The sequence below is a fragment of the Astyanax mexicanus genome, chromosome 13 (assembly GCF_023375975.1).
Source record: "Astyanax mexicanus isolate ESR-SI-001 chromosome 13, AstMex3_surface, whole genome shotgun sequence".
Lineage (NCBI taxonomy): Eukaryota > Metazoa > Chordata > Actinopteri > Characiformes > Acestrorhamphidae > Astyanax > Astyanax mexicanus.
The window spans coordinates 41,837,370-41,850,375 of NC_064420.1; the positions used below are offsets into that span (position 1 = coordinate 41,837,370).

General features: G+C 35.1%; 1 protein-coding gene across 1 annotated transcript; it reads right to left on the bottom strand.

Moving 5' to 3' along the window:
- Window positions 1-5,000: 5,000 nt before the first annotated feature.
- Window positions 5,001-11,847, bottom strand: birc5b (baculoviral IAP repeat containing 5b). Its single transcript, XM_022676716.2, has 4 exons — window positions 11,643-11,847; window positions 9,001-9,110; window positions 6,629-6,743; window positions 5,001-5,169 (listed from the first exon to the last, which is right to left on the bottom strand). Exons 1-4 carry the CDS (start codon window positions 11,766-11,768, stop codon window positions 5,077-5,079), a joined length of 444 nt encoding a protein of 147 aa, XP_022532437.2. The 5' UTR covers window positions 11,769-11,847; the 3' UTR covers window positions 5,001-5,076.
- Between the last annotated feature and the right edge of the window lie 1,159 nt (window positions 11,848-13,006).

Sequence of the window (13,006 nt, forward strand, 5' to 3'; positions counted from 1 at the left end):
ACAGTACAGTACTTATAGCGGTTATTGATGTAATTTTATTGGGTTTTCTCACAACCTTTAGCAGCATATCTATCTCATTGCTATTTCCCAGGTATTTACTTTACCAAATAATACAACACTCCAACATACTATTTATGTTTTACATCTTAAAATAGCCTACATTTGTGTCAATTTATAAAATGCAAATATGAAAGTGCAGTTTCTGACCTTTCCTTTTACCCTTATTCATTTCCAGACAGTAGGACCCAAAGATATTTCATTTTATTCATTAAAGCACATCCATTCCCACTTTTAAGGTCTGCAACACATTCCAAAATACAGTTTATTTTTGAAGCGTGTTGCAGGTCTAAATAGCAGAAATGGGTGTATATTTACAAATGGAATTATGCTGACTATACAAAAAGTTAAATATCTTAGATATATCATAATTAAAGCTGTTGAACAAGACTCGAACCTTCTTACACACTGTCATCTAATAAGTTCTAGAAATATCTGACAAATCTCCTAATTCTCCTAATTGAAAATGACTTCGCAAAGACCGGCTACACTCATTCTGGTCCCATCTGTTACCAACATGAAAAGAATTGCTGAGTAGCCACTCAAAACCCAGTCTACTGACGGAAGGAATCTTCAGGATCAGAGCAGGGTCCTTTCTAGCAAATTATAATAATTACAATCACAATTGATTCTTATTGTTTTTACCTAATTGTAAACTGAGGCCATTCCAATGTTTTCTGGAACATGTTGCAGGTCTAAAATGCAGGAATGGGTGTATATTAACAATTCGAATTATGCTGACTATACAAATATTTAAATATCTTGGATTCAGCCTAATTACAACTGTTGAACAAGGCTGGAACCTTCTTACATACCGTCATCTAATAAATTCACCAAGTTCTGGAAATATCTGAAAAATCTCTTGATTTAAAATGACTTAGCAAAGACTGGCTACACTCATTTTGGTCCCATCTGTTTCCAACATGAAAAAAATCGCAGAGTAGCCACTCAAAACCCAGTCTACTGACAGAAGAATCTTCAGGATCAGAGCAGGGTTACATTAAGAACTTAACATGAGAAGAACTTCTTTCTAGCAAATCATAATAATCACAATCACAATTGATGTTTCATACTGTTTTTTTGAAATGCAGAAAAGTTGACAAGACAAAAAGTGATCATCATAATTAAAACTGTATGTTCATCTGTCAGAAACTGTGTGACAATCACTCAAATGGATTCAAAATGACTTAGCAAAGACCGGCTACACTCATTCTGGTCCCATCTGTTACCAACATGAAAAGAATCGCTGAGTATCCACTCAAAAACCAGTCTACTGACGGAAGGAATCTTCAGGATCAGATCATGGTTAGCTTAAGGACTTGACATGATAGGCATGTTTTTCTACCAAATCATAATAATCACAATCACAATTGATGTTTAATATTGTTTTTTTGAAATGCAGGAATTCATCATAATTAAAACTGTATGTTTACCTGTTCAACTAAAACTGTGCAACATTTAAATCTATTTAAATCTATTCCAAACGACTTAGCAAAGACTGGCCACACTCATTCTGGTCCCATCTGTTCCCAACATGAAAAGAGGTGGAGATCAGCCCCCTCAGACTCCTCAACTGCGAGGAGAAGAAAGACAGAGTGTTTTATACGTGTCTTCCTTCTTTCTCTGTCTGACGGAAGTCTGAAGGAAGCTTTTAGGTCAGGATCAGAGCAGGGTTAGGTTAAGGACTTATGATAGGCACTTCTAAAGGGAACTTGCGGCCCAAAAAAGTCAGGCTGGTGCACTCTACCCTGCTGCGGCGCGAGAGCACGGCCTTCATTGAGAGTGGCCTCCTGCGCTCTTGTGAGTTTAACCCCACACCTCCAGGTGAGGCCCTCATCATTAATTTGCTCAGCATGTAATAAGCAGTGAATGGCTTTGATTATGGGGTTGGAGCTGCTCTGGGTGAAGAGGGGTGGGGGGATGCCGAGCGGAGGTGAGGGAGATGAGGGAAAAGGCCCCTCCAGTGTAAGATGAGGAGCGCTGAGGGATCGGGAGGGAGGAACCCGGCGCACACAGCAACAGATGGGCCCCAATGGCGCACTCTCAGGTTGTAAACTTTCTGTTAGGAACATCTGTCCGTTTGTCCATATGCCACACACTCAGGAGAGCTGGTACACTAAAGAGAGCCAGTAACCCGCCGGTGCTTGGTTGGTAGCAGGCCTACTGGGCACCCGTCAGCCCTCTGAGCAGCCGAGTGACGAGACAGAAAGCGACGGGCTATGAGCTGGAGCAGGAACAGAGCCGATTATTGTTCTCCCAATCTCTTTATGTGACGTGGGGATGAAAATTAATAACAGCACTAGAGTGGGCCGCTTAATTGCCAATGCTAATTGCTTGATTAACATAAAGACTAAATACTGTACAAATCCCCGGCACCTGCTACAGTTGGCATTTACACTCGCAGCTGGTGCACAAGGCCACGTCCACAGCTTAGGATTGGGACAGTCCATGTACACATATAGAGAAAGGGTGAACTGAATTTAAATAATAAATAAAAAAATATAAAATCTCTATATATGCTTGTACATACTGTTAACATATAACAGTATATAACAGCATATAAGAGACGATTCATCAGAGCCCTTCCTCTAAACTGTTACATCATCCCGCTCTTTTTTTGGGTTGAAAATGTCTTATTTTTCTATTTGCTCCGTAGCGAGCGGATAAAAAAAGAATTAAGCAGCTGATCGGGGCTCAGTGTCCAGAGGGCTGCATTAGACATTAATCCAGGACAGAGGAAGGGGGAGATGGGATAGTATCTCTAATCCTCCGTCCTGCCCTATCCTACTGACTCTCTCTCACACACACACACACACACACACACACTACAAATAAATACCTTTCTATAGCAAACAACAAATGCGGTATTTTCTCACCCCAAGAAAAAACAGTACCAGTCTATGTTTGGACACACAATTTCTTGTTTCATTTAATTTTCAACATTGTAGATTAATATTAAACCCATGAAAACAAAACACATGAAAACACATATGGAATTATGTAGTAAACAATAGTAAAAAAAAGGGTTAGTCCTCCACATTTCCACATTAATCCTCTGATCTAAACCTGATGATCTGAGATGGTGATTTGAGGTGATCTGGAGCTTCATAGCGTGAAGGAAAAGCAGCATCTATTGTTCAGCACCTCCAGGAACTCCTTCCTTCAAGATGCTAAGAAAACAATTCCAGGTGACTCTCCCTCATGAAGACACTGAGATTAAAATACCAAGAGTCTGCAGATCTGTCCTTGAAGATAAATGTGCGACTTAAAAGAATCTAAAGATTCCAGAATAAAACATATTCTAGTTTAACATTTTAACATTAAATTTACAATGCATTAAAAAAAACATAGAATGAGAAAAGGTGTGTCCAATAAAAACATTGTTAAACAAACCAGACTATTTTTTATCATATTTAAGATCTAAGCAGATTTTTAGATTAAGTGTGTGCTTTGATATAAGCTTTGCACTTTCTTTGCAGTTTCAGAGTCTGCTTTTAATTAGATCGAATATTCAGACACTTCAGGTCAGGTACTTGAGGGGGTCAGACGCTTTATTGTTTATTACAAAATTCTGTGTTCCTTTGTAGTCTTCTATATTGTTTTATATAATGAAATGTATGGGACATCTGTTTGTTTTTTTGTTGTTTATGTAACTGCTTTGCATAACAAAACATTAAATTAACTAGGTAAAAATGGTATAAGGTAATTCAAGTTAATTCATGACTTAATGTTGATTTTCTTTTTATTTAATTGTGTGCATATGTTGTCCAAATTTAAAAAACAAACAAAAAGAAAAAAAATTCTATTCTAATTTCTGTTTAGCACTTTTTACAGCAAATGACACAAAGCTGCTTCACAGAGATACAGGCCCAAAACTTATGAGTAAACATTACGGCGATAGTAATATTACATGTAAAATATAGAACCTAAGCTGGAACATTGAAATAGAAGGTAAATAAATAAACCTGCTGACTTGTGATAGTTTGATTTTGGAGTTATTGAACATATACAGCTCTGGAAAAAAAAGAGACAACTTAAATGTTAAAAACATTGATTTTACCAAGTTAAAAACCTCTAGAAAATAGTCATCAAGAGGAAGATGGAGGATCACAAGCCATCAAATCCAGCTGAACTGCTTGAATTTTTGCACCAGGAGTGGCTTAAAAAGTTATCCAAAAGCAGTGTGTAAGAATGGTGGAGGAGAACATGCCAAGACGCATGAAAACAGATTAAAAATCAGAAATGTTGTCCGTAGATTATAGAATAAAACAATGTTCAATTTACTCAAACATGTATCTATAAATCAGAAATTGATTCAGAAACTGAAGTGGTCTCTTCATTTTTTCCAGAGCTGTATATACACCCTAGATATACAAAAAGAGAAATACAAACATAAAATAATTTAGCAACTTGGACCTAAGTCGAAAAAAAAAATAAAGTAACCCGAGTCTTGTTTCCAGAGTGTACCTGATCAGACCATCAGTCTAAATGAGAAACTTCTCCCCTTCCTCCCCAACAGCACGAGGTCTCCACAGTGACAGATGTTGCTGAGGCAACAGTTGGTATTGAGAGGGAGGAGCTTAAGACCATCTGCCCAGGGTCAAGGTTTAGAGGAGTGGGGGCTTCCAAAGTAAAAAAGTGGCAACTTCAGCTAAATGGCTGGAACTGTGGTAAACATTTCATTTATTCAGTTATGTTATGTAGCTGCAGGCCTGAGCTCACGGACTGGGGGGGGGGGGGAAGGCGGAGCCTAAATTAAAAAGAAATCAGTGTTTCTATCTGTATGCATGTGTGTGTGTGAATGTGTGTGCATATAAAACACACACTAAAGTTAAACTGAAAGCTGTGGGACACTGCCTCCTTGTGGTGAACCCATAGCTACACAACTGAGACAAATATACATGATTAAAATGTGTGTGGGGGGGAAAAGAAGAAGCTTGGTGTAAAAATACATATACATTTATTCAAACAAATAATTGTACACTAAAACACACATGGAAAAAAATACCAAAAAAAGGCTTAAGATGCAATGTCAAAAAGAGTCTTCAGGTATTTGTTGATATTTTCCACTTCATCACGGAAACATGCAATCTTCATATGTCCCATTTTCCTCTGGGTTTGATGTTTGGGAAGGAACAAAATATATATATTAAAATCATAGTATAGAGATCTAAAAGGTCATAGATTGAGTGGTTTGGGGGGCATTTTTAACTGACGAAGCTAGTTTTATATAGAATATAGGTAATTTAAATAGCGACCGTCTTAATTATGCAAAAAAAAAAAAAAAAAAAATCCATCTAAATCACAACCATTAAAGGATATTAGGTGGAGCAAAACTGACTCTTCTAAGGCATCACATCAGCCTTTTAACTAAGGAGGTCCTGATGTGACAGTGACTCAAGATCAGGGCTGATCCAGGCATATTTTAGTGGGTTGGGTATTGGCCATTTTAATCCCAATCCAACTATATAAACTGTTATAATTACCCATTATTCATTTTTCAATATTAATAAGCAGCATATTTTATCTAGACTGTTGGAGGATTATAATTCTAAAGCATCTCAAACAAATTAATATAATTGAAAATTTACTTTATTTCAGTAATTCAGTTCAAAATAACTCATTATATAGATGCATTACACAGAGTGGTCTATTTTAAGCGTTTATTTATTTTATTGTTGATTATGGCTTACAGTCAATGAAAACTCAAAAATCAGTATTCTGAAATTTAAAATATTGTATAAGACCAATTGGTACTCTCTATAAAAGTTGTCAGCAGAGGGAAGCATGAAGTGCTGTAAGATTTTCTGGGAAAACAAAACTGCACTGACTTTAGTCTTAATAAAACACAGTGGATCAACACCAGCAGATGACATGTCTCTCCAAACCATCACTGATTGTGGAAACTTCACACTAGACCTCAAGCAGCTTGTACTGTGTCTCTCTCCACTCTTCCTCCAGACTCTGCTCCCTTAATTTACAAATGAAATGTAAAATTTACTGATGATCAGAGATGGTTTGGAGAGACATGTCATCTGCTGGTGTTGATCCACTATGTTTTATTATCAAGTCTAAAGTCAGTGTATTTTTTTCCCCACAAAATCTTACAGCACTTCGTGCTTCCCTCTGCTGACAACTCTTATGGAAATGCAGATTTTATTTTCCAGCAGGACTTGGTACACTGCCCACCCTGCCAAAAGTACCAATTGGTCTTATATAATATTCTAATTGTCTGAGATTTTTTTTTTTTTTCCATTGGCAGTAAGCCATAACCATCAACAATAAAAGAAATAAACACTTAAAATAGATCACTGTGTGTAATACATCTATATAATGAGTTTCACATTTTTAACTGAATTACTGAAATAAAGTAACTTTCTAATGATATTCTATTTTTTGAGATGCACTAGTATACACAAACAGCAGTCAGATTTGATATTCAGCACAAACAACTTTAAATCAGATTAAGAAGCAAAATGGCCTGATTGGGTCATCCCTACTTTTAAAACATTTATTTATTTATTTGTTTGTTTGTGTTTGCTGGTCATTTATTGCTTGCATCACTACTTACTATATAGTTGCGGATCCTGCCGTGCTCCAGATGAAAGAACTCAATAGCCGTGAGCTCCTTCCAGGTCTTCATCTGAAGGAAGGCACAGTCTGGAGAACGTCTGGCATGCTCAGACCTTATTTCACACACATATTAAAAAAAAAAAAAAAAAAAAAAAAAAAAAAAAAAAAAAAAAAAAAAATTATATATATATATATATATATATATAGCAGACACTATACACCAAAGTGCAACAGATCCAGCACTGGGTTACTGGGGTCCAGAGCAGTATAGCAATTAGCCTGACCCAACAGAACATAAAATAATTAAGAGTACAAGCTAGTATTTATACCACTGTATTGAATTTAAATGTCAAATTGAAGATAAGACTGACTACACTGGAATTTGAGGACTTTCCCCCGAACACTACTAGTTAGTCTAGGAAAACGGACCAAATCTAGACATCTGCATGACTTATACAGAGGACTACTCTGTTTATAAACCTGTTTACATGCATGCCAGCGCAGCCCAACATAATCGCAACATGAAATACCTCTTTTATTGCACCTCTCGTCACTTTACTTTGTTGTCATAAAGCTGTCGCCACATTAGCAGGTCTCACTAAATATCGCAAGTCATTTTCTTCCTGCAGACTTATCTTGTGCTACTGTAAAGTCTAAGCCAATCATTGTTATATAGTTGGCCTTGGCCTTTAGGATGTTATTTTGTAACAGATAATTGCGATAAACATTGCTCGTCATAATTAATGCAGTTCTACCATTTTAAAATACACAATACGCTTTTTTACATTAAGATCAGTCAGACAACGGGATTGGAAATTTACAAATGTCTAAATATTCCAAGTTATCAAAACATTAAAATAATAAGATGGGTTTAAACACTAACAAAATTTTGGCTCATTAATATTAATGGGTTTATCTTCACTTATTTTAGGACTGTATATTTTATGGACATAAAAATGTGTCAACATAATTTTATGAAAATAAAGACAAAATTGTGTCCGGTCCAGGGGCCTCATGTACTAAAGGTGCGTACGCACAAAAACATTGCGTACGCCATATTTCACGCTCACGGTCTGATGTACTAAATTTGACTTGAACGTGTGAAAGTGCGTTCCCCCACGGAAGTTTTGTTTTGGGCGTACGTATTGTGTTTGTCATTTGGCGACACTTAGAGGCGATGCATTGAAATTACAACTATTAAGATATCCTTTATGCACACATTGAAGTAAGCATTATTGGGTAAAATAAAGTAAATTAATCAGACAGTTTCATTGTCTTACAGAAATAATCGTTTAACGTGTTTCCACTTAGCCTAGATCAGGTTTGCGCTGGAGTTGTTGGAGATGCAGCGTTGGCATTACTGGAAAATACTGCTAATGGCCGAATTCATTGAGCGCGCATTTTCCGTGACCATTATGTTTTTTTGGCCCATGATGATGACTGGCTTATAAGCAGTTTTAGATTTCCAAGAGCATAAGAAAACAAGCTGAGTGCGTGACGTGTGTCTTTTTGGTAGGCAACTCATTTAAAGCATTTAAATGAAAGCATTTATCTTAGAATAATAAAACTTAAAACATGGGTAATTATACGCTATGCGTATATTATTATTATTATTATTATTATTATTATTATTATTATTATTATTATTAATAATAATAATAATAACATTATACTCTGCGTAATTGAGGGAGGAGTCGTGGCAAGTGTGCTGCTTTCGTGCATTTGCGCTTGATTTCAAGTTGATTGTGATGTACTAAGAGAAAGTACGTGGAATTCTGCCTACGCACAGTTTGATAAATCCGGATTTTTTTGTGCGTAACATACAGAACATTTTAGTAGGAAGTCCACGCAAGTCTTAGTACATGAGGCCCCAGGTCTATCACAATAATTGCAATATTGATTTATTGTACAATAAAAGGAACATGACCCCAATAATTTTTGATAATCATGATATTGTCCATTGTGTTTATTTGTATGTTTGTTCAAATATAACAGTGAACAGTCTTTTAGCCAGTCATGCTTCAATAACTGACTCTATACACACAATGTGGAGTAAAGTAGCTGAAGAAATAAAGTATATAAAATTCCCAAACTAATTATAATAAATTATTCATTTAAATTTCGTTGTCTTTAAAAAAAAAAGTGTATAATTGCTTTTTTATGCTATTCTGTCATCATGTCAGTGGCATTTAATAGTCTTAAAATTACAAAAATATTGTATTATATGTGTATCACAATAATTTCTCGATCAATATATAGTCCACAAAAAAAAAAAATCTTTAACCGTAGTTAAACCATTTAAGACTTCCAAGACTTCCAAGACCTTGTTTATATGATATATTAGATTGAACAACAGGAAATCGGGCCTACCAGGGGACATCTTCAGGCTCCCAGCCCTCCAGCTCTTTGAGGCAGTAGAAACAGCAGACCACATCAGGCTCATTCTCGCTGGGACAGTGGACAAAACCTGCTTTGGCCATCTGAGGACAGACAGAGTAATATAAAACCATGTAAACAGCAAAGAGTGAGTGCAGGTCTGGAGTTGAGCAGTCATGAGCTGACCTAAAACCAACCTACCTTTATTGCTACTTGGTAATACATTGAGGGTAACCATGATTTTCAATGCAGCCGAGCATTTACAAAATTAAAAGGGACTGAAAAATATGTTTAATTTATTAAAACAAGCAAACAGTTTAAGAACTAAGGAAAAAAAAAATCTAAATAAAAGGATATGCAGACAGGCTAAAATGTAAAGCATGTAAACTAGGGGTGGGCAATATTATATCGTATACGATATATTGTGACACAGAAATATCATGATATTAAAAATCCATATCGTGATAATAGGGCTGTTCTGTCTTAAAAGTAGTCTATTATTTACTGTGAAGCTTTAAGTGTATTTATTGTATAATTGTTTTAGTTTGCAGTTTATATGCATGCACTAAATATTCTGCAATATTTTTTGCTGCATTATATTATTTTATGCTATTATTTATTTTGGCACATTATGATTATTCTGTTATACTATATTCCTGGAATGAATTAATTATTTTAGTTTTCCTGTATCGCCAAGTATATTGTTATCGCAAAAATACCCTGAAATATCGTGATATTTTAGAGCCATATCGCCCACCCCTAATGTAAACCCAACAATGCTTTTTACATTGCATCAAATAACATGCATGACAATCTGCTGGACAACAGAGTGCACATAGTCTGAGAGCTCCCGGGTCTCTTTACTGGCTTCACAGTAAATTAGCTCCTGGCAGAGCTATAGGGGCACCTTTTTTTTGCTATGGTCAGTTACACAGATGTAAAAAGGTAAGAAGATTTAAGACTTCACAAAACGAAACAAATCCAACACCTGTGCAAGTCGTCATTGCTGACAACTGAAGACAGCCACAAGTGTTGGAGTAACTGGAACTTGTGCAGTCTCTTGACTTGCCTCCCTTAGGAAAATCCAGCTCAACTCCAACTACTTTCGCTGGTAGCTGGTTTCAGATGGTCCAACCTGGTCATTGGTGTATGTCTAGCTTGGTCACTAGTCAAGTAAAATGAGAAAGTGAAAAAATGCCTCAAGTTTGTTTAAAATAATTTGAGAACAAAAGTTAAATGTATTAAAATAGAAGATATTTCTATTTCCACAGCCTACATCAAAACATTGTAAACACTATAGCCTTTTTGAAGGTCTGGCATTATTAGCCAGTGCTAAGGCCTAAGTTTGGCTGGCTCATGAATGATCATTAATTTTTTCATCACTAATGCATTAAAACATTGATTTATTTTTGCATTGATTTAACATTATGGCTTTATATGTATATGGTTTGTATTCAATTTTACTTACATTAAATATGCATACTTTTGCATACATATGCATATATTTAAATAAACATTAACATCATTAAATGTTGTTATTTGTGGGAAGCCCCTTTAAACTGAAAGTCATTGTGAAAGTATAAGAGCTCAGCCAAACCATTCAAAATGTTTACATGAACTTTGGCTCAATGTTTCAACTCAGTGTTTGGGAATTTCAACAATAACCAACAGCCATTAGGCAATGCTAAATAAAAGGTTGTTTTAAGGTAATTTTTTTCCCATAATCAAATCTTAAAAGATTTAATGCGACCAACAAATTTACATTTATTCAAATGCTCTTTGCTACTCTATGTGGCATACATTTTATTATTTATTCATATTATTTTATGTGGAGAAAAAAACAAAACACTCCTTAAAACGAGGTTAGATTCAATTATGTCATTCAATTTCATTCAACAAATGAAAAACTGTTTAAATAAGAAGATAAAACAAATACAAACATATGCATACATATTCATATTAAAGGGTATTTAAGACATGCTATACAATTATATTAAATCCAATCACGTACTGGTATTACATCCCATGTGGCTTTGGTTGCTAAAAAAGCTCACTCTACCTCCAGGTAGAATGTTAAAGCTAAATTATTCCCCCTCATTTTTTATTTATTGGATTATTAAAAAATATGTAAACAAATAAAATAAAATCTAACAATAAATATTGATACATTTTATTTTATATAATAAGGTATTTAAACATGTTTTACACAAAAAAAAAAAAAAAAAAAAAAAAAAAAAAAAACACACCTCACTCAATTTCCAGGTAAAATGTTAAACCAAATTATTCCACCTCATTTTTTATTTATTGGATTATTAAAAAAATATATATGTAAACAAATAAAATAAAATATAATACATATTATTGATATATTTTATTTTATATAATAAAAAGGTATTTAAACATGTTTTACACTACAAAAAAAACCCTCACTCCATCTCCAGGTAAAATGTTAAACCAAATTATTCCACCTAATTTTATTTATTGGTTTATTTTGTATAATTTAATTATATATTATTATATAACACTATATTTAAAAAAATAAAAATGAAAGGGATTCAGTAATAACCAAAAAAGGAGCGCAACACCACGCTATTCAGCAGGGCTAACTATCAGAGTACCCAGCACATTTTCCTCACCTGCTCAGGTGTGCACTGGCAGTCCTCACGGAAAGGCCAGTCTGAGAAGGTCTGCAGGCGCCTCTCAAAGCTGTACATCTGATCAAAACAGAGGAATCGACTGGCAATTATTCCTGGATCAGACATGCTTACAGAACCTCCTCACAGCAACCAGAGAGCCGACCGACACAGGTAAACTCTGCAGCTAAACTAGATACCTCTCCCGCAGAAACTCCTCCTCATTTACACACACACAGCGCACACAGCTGAGGCTAATTCAGCCCCTAATGACTGAAGAAAAGCGTCTCAGCTAATTTTCAAGCTCAGGTACTGGTCGCTCTATTTTCAGCACAACCCATTTTCATGGTCTCCGTGTTCACACCTCAGAATAACCACTTGAAAACGATAAGTTATGTTTAGGTAATGTGATGATGGTGTAGGCCTATCTGAAATACAGAGGCCTTCAGACCTCTACACCGCCTTCCAACTGAGATTAGTTAGCTGGTGTGAACAGCAAGTGTTTCAGTCAGCATTTCTTTTGTTTTTCAGTTTGTTGAGCAACATATAAAAAGTGCAGAAGCAAGGTTTATTTTTACTGGAAACTGTGAAATGTGGAAACTGCCAGAAACAACAGTCATTAAATTTGTTTATAATAAACACAGACAGTAAGAAGCTATGAATATGTATTAATTAGCTGGCTAACTAACTAGCTAGCTTGCTAATTCCCTTATTATTTACTTCAGAGTTATTTACAGAGTCCTGCTTTTTACTGAGTAATATGGAAGACAGTTCCCACCACCTACATAAAATTATGTAAATTAACTGTCTTTTAAGCTAAGTGTTTTTTTTTTAGATACTAAGTCGTTATTTTGAGACGCATACATATGGTGTATGGTATGGGTATGGTGTTTTTATGATTCTTTTTCTGCTACAATAATTCTGTAAAGCTACTTGTACAAAATTGCTAAAAAATTATTTGATTTGAGGGGCTAAATTGTTATGTGGAAGGAGTAAGTTGTTATTTTGAGACACAATGTTGTTATTATAAGATGTTAAGTAATTACTTTGAGATGCTAAAGCATTATTATGAGATGCTAAGTCATAATTACGTAATAGTAAGTCAAGTTGATAAGGTCGATAAAGTTCATAAAGTCGTAATTCTGAGATCTCTTATGACTTAGTATCTCATTATAATGACTAAGTAGCACATAATTATGACTTTATTCTCATTATTATGACTACTGTAGGGCCCTTATTTTTTTTTTCAAGGAGCAGAAATGGGCTTCCATAGATTGCAAATTAAAATAATGTGTACAAACAACCATTAAACAACATAGCGTAGCAGTTGGCACCAGGAGGAAGGCTATGCGGAGTCTATATATATA

Coding starts and splice junctions, on each gene's coding strand:
- birc5b (XM_022676716.2), bottom strand. CDS start 11,768: ATGTCTGATCCAGGAATAATTGCCAGTCGATTCCTCTGTTTTGATCAG. Junction 6,744..9,000: donor GAGCCTGAAGATGTCCCCTG/GTAGGCCCGATT, acceptor GTGTGAAATAAG/GTCTGAGCATGCCAGACGTT. Junction 5,170..6,628: donor GCAGGATCCGCAACTATATA/GTAAGTAGTGAT, acceptor CATCAAACCCAG/AGGAAAATGGGACATATGAA.